Source organism: Octodon degus, unplaced genomic scaffold (assembly GCF_000260255.1).
Source record: "Octodon degus isolate 3935 unplaced genomic scaffold, OctDeg1.0 scaffold00096, whole genome shotgun sequence".
In the NCBI taxonomy this organism is placed as follows: domain Eukaryota; kingdom Metazoa; phylum Chordata; class Mammalia; order Rodentia; family Octodontidae; genus Octodon; species Octodon degus.
The window spans coordinates 4,719,253-4,722,794 of record NW_004524672.1 but is presented as its reverse complement, the minus strand read 5'-3'; the positions used below and the strand labels follow the sequence as shown (position 1 = coordinate 4,722,794).

Genomic DNA, 3,542 nt, shown 5'->3' with positions numbered 1-3,542 from the left:
TGCTCAGAAAGACTATCTCACCCAGCAGGGCGGCTTGAGAACAGCAGCAGCCCTGACTCACAAAGGGAAGGTGGGATCTTCCCTTTGGAAATGTTTTATGAAGTTCAGAAGGGACAAACAGGGAGAAATCTACCTGTAATAATCTTGAGCTGTTTGTATCTAAGAAACCCCTTTTAAAGTTAATTTATGATTTTTTTTTTTTAATGTATTTGGTACAGTGTCTACAGGGTCTCACTACGTAGACCGGACTTGTAGTGATTCTCCACCAAGCGCTGGGATTACAGGCGCGCACCACTATGCCCCGTCTCAATCACCGTCTCAGCGTGCCCCAGGAGCAGGGCTGGACCCCAGTCACTGTGCTCTGCCTAAGCGGGCACTTTAGTGCGCTGAGCTATCTGGACAGTCCAATTTATTTATTTTTAAGAAACCCTTTAGACAGAGGGAGTAGACGCAGTACAACCAAGACAGGTGAGCACTCACTCCTCGTCCTTGATGGAGTCGTAGCACGCGTCGCACACACGGACCTGGAACTCGAAGCCCATGACCGGATAGCTGGAGCGCTTGCTGCTGCACTTGCCACACACGGCCTGCCCGCACTTCCGGCAGTGATGCTTCCCGGCGACCGAGGAGGAAAACAGGGTTTAGCCCTTGCCTTAATGCCCATGGCTTCCCTTTAAAGTTGGGGAACAGGCGTGGGGAAGACACGCCTTGAATTATAATCACCCCAATTCAATGGATTATTAACACTCGGTTTGAACATCAGTCTCACTTAACTGGTCTCATCCTGCTTTTTAGCTTCTATATTACTGGGCTACATGCTAACAAGACTAAGACCAAGTTCAAATTCATTTGGGAGCCTAATCACTCCAGATTTCAGGAAGAAAACTCTCCTCCATTCAAAGAAAAGTTTTAAAATACATTGTACATGTAATAAACCTGCACTAAGAAAATGGTGTTGTAAGTCAGGTACAGTGACACACAGCAATAATCCCACCACTTGGGAGGCTGAGGCAGGAGGATCATTGCAAATTTAAGACCAGCCTGGGCTACAAAAGGAGCTCAAGGCCAGTCTGAGCTACATAGTGAGACCGTATGTCAAAAAGATGGAAGGAACAAAGGAAAGGAGGGAGGGAGGGAGGCCTGCAGGGCAAGCTGGTGTGTCATGACCAGGGTTGGTTAATGGTGATGGGCAGGAGGACACCTGGGCTGCAGAGCAGTGTTAGTACAGTTCCAGGGAAGGAGGGAGGGAAGGAGAAAGGGAGGGAGGGAACAGTGTTAAGGCTTATTGTGTAGATATTCCCCAAAGCTTCATGTGCTTATAGGTGGAACTTTGGGGAGCAAATGGAACATGGGTGTGTGACACTAGCTCATAGGTATGCTACACTGATAAGTCCACTGATTGGGTTAGCACAGTTCTAGATATGGGTGATGGATTTATTCAAGAGGGAAGACCCACCCTGGGCATGGGTGGCACCAACCAATAGGCTTACAATATGGATGGAATGAAAAGAGAAAGAGAGGAAGTCTTGTTGCTTCCTGCTTATGATGCTATGAAGAATTTCTCCTCTGGAAAACCAGTCAAGGACTGAAACTTTCACAAATGATGAGCAAAAGTAAACCGTTCTTTCCTTTAACTTGTAGGTAGTGGGTATTTTGTTCCAGCAATGAGAAGGTCACTAAAGCAAATACTGTCCATAAGTTTTCTATCTTTAATCTCCCAAGTTGTGATTCAAAAAATAGCCTCAAGAACATTCCAAAACAACCCAGTTGTTATTACTGATTCTGACACATACTTCACTACTAAAAGTTTAGTAACCAGCACCTTTTCTTTGTTTCCAATTAGTTGTTAACGCAGGAGAGTACAGCTGCTTGCTTCATGTTTTCCTTATTCACCAATGGTAACTCACATGCCTTGTGAGAACTTAGCTAATGACAAAGGGCAGGTGCTACTGCAGAGCTTTAGGATGTTATAAGCACTAAAATAATTCCTGCATTCACTGCCAGTCTCATATTAGACCTCACGGTACAGTAGTTTTGTGAGTAAAGTCAGGGTAAATTTATCAACACACACAATTTTAGGCTAATCCTTCAGAGAGCTGCAACTAGTAATAAAAGGAATAACATCAGCATTCTCTTTTACTTACCTAAACAACCTCATATTCACCCTAAGGAGGGGCTACCTTCAGGCTGCTGCAGAGATAAATTTTGTTGTAGAACTTTGGTATTTCATGAATACCTCATGCTATGAGTACCTCTGAAATCTGTAGGCTGGGGAGGGAGTGTTTTTCTTTATTTTAAATATAAAAAATGGTACTCAAAAGATACTTAATAAAAGTGTTCCAGATATACTTTTACCAGAAGAATTTGGAATACTCCAAAACCAGTCCCTGCAAGGACTGCATTGTTACCTTTCATCTGTAACAGCACATGGTATATACTTGTGTGACCTCATTTATTCTAATATGTACTTGGCTGGTATGAAATGCTGACTTTACTGAGTAACGGTTTATGCTGAAAAGCGCTTTTACTGATTTAAAAGCAAGTCCTCAGGATCTCTGATCCCCACGCTCCTGTGCAGGAGCAGTGAGGCAACAGTCAACAGCAAGGCTTGGTGGGCCTGGGAGGCTGAGCATACCAGCAGTCACACAATGGTAGTGACATGGAAAACACGGGAACAGACAGAATTTGCAAGAACTGGGTGAGATTTAAGGAAAGAATCAGATTAATCACATATAGAAATAATGAAACACATGATCACCCAGTAATTATTTAATGTTGGCAACTCACTTGTCTCAGCCCCAGGGTCTTTGTGTCCCACATCTGCTTTATATTCCAGAAAAAGGGCTGCTCACATTTCTGACAGGAGTCGCTTTCCAACCACTGAGGAGCCTGGGAAGTAGAGTCAAAGCAGCATCAGCACACTTGTAGGTTTACACTGGCGTTTCAGACGTGAACACAGGAATTCTAGAACTTGCTGGGATTAGTACTTCTCTTTCCTTTCACAGTATATTTCAGTCGCTGTCACAATCATCATTATGTTGTGTTTTGCATAATTATTATAATTTTAGCCTATTTACAGGGTTATTTAATTTGAAATCTGGAGATGAGGGGGAATAACTGAAGTTTTACTGTGAATTCTTAAGGGCTGTCTTTATGTCTTTCTTTTTTTAATGCTCAAGTTTTTGAAATCTATATCCAGTTGAATGAAAACCCATTTCTTGCAGAATCTAATAGAATACCACCTGGAATGGCTTGGTCTCAAGTGACTAATAGGATATTATCAGACAAAAATGATACCCTAGGGCCGGCCAAATAGCTCAGCGGATTAAACCACCTGCTTAGGCAGACACAGGGGCCAGGAGTTTGATCCCGGGGTCTGCTGTGCTGACCCCACCCCCAGGGTGTACAGAGATGGGGATTCAGACAAGGTGTGGTGATGCACGCCTATAACCCCAGCACTTGGGAGGCTGTAAACAGGAGGATCACTAGGAGTCCGATCTACACAGTGAGTCCCTGTAGACCCTGCCCTAATATATATATAT

General features: G+C 43.7%; 1 protein-coding gene across 1 annotated transcript in view; it reads right to left on the bottom strand.

Moving 5' to 3' along the window:
* Nucleotides 1–470: 470 nt before the first annotated feature.
* Wdfy1 (WD repeat and FYVE domain containing 1) overlaps nt 471–3,542 on the bottom strand; it is a 45,428-nt gene continuing 42,356 nt past the window's right edge. Inside the window, exons 9-10 of the mRNA XM_004638157.1 lie at nt 2,788–2,889; nt 471–611 (exon numbers count right to left, since the gene is read on the bottom strand). Of these exons, the coding sequence (XP_004638214.1) occupies nt 477–611; nt 2,788–2,889 (237 nt within the window). The 3' untranslated portion in view covers nt 471–476. The remainder of the gene's footprint in view (nt 612–2,787; nt 2,890–3,542) is intronic.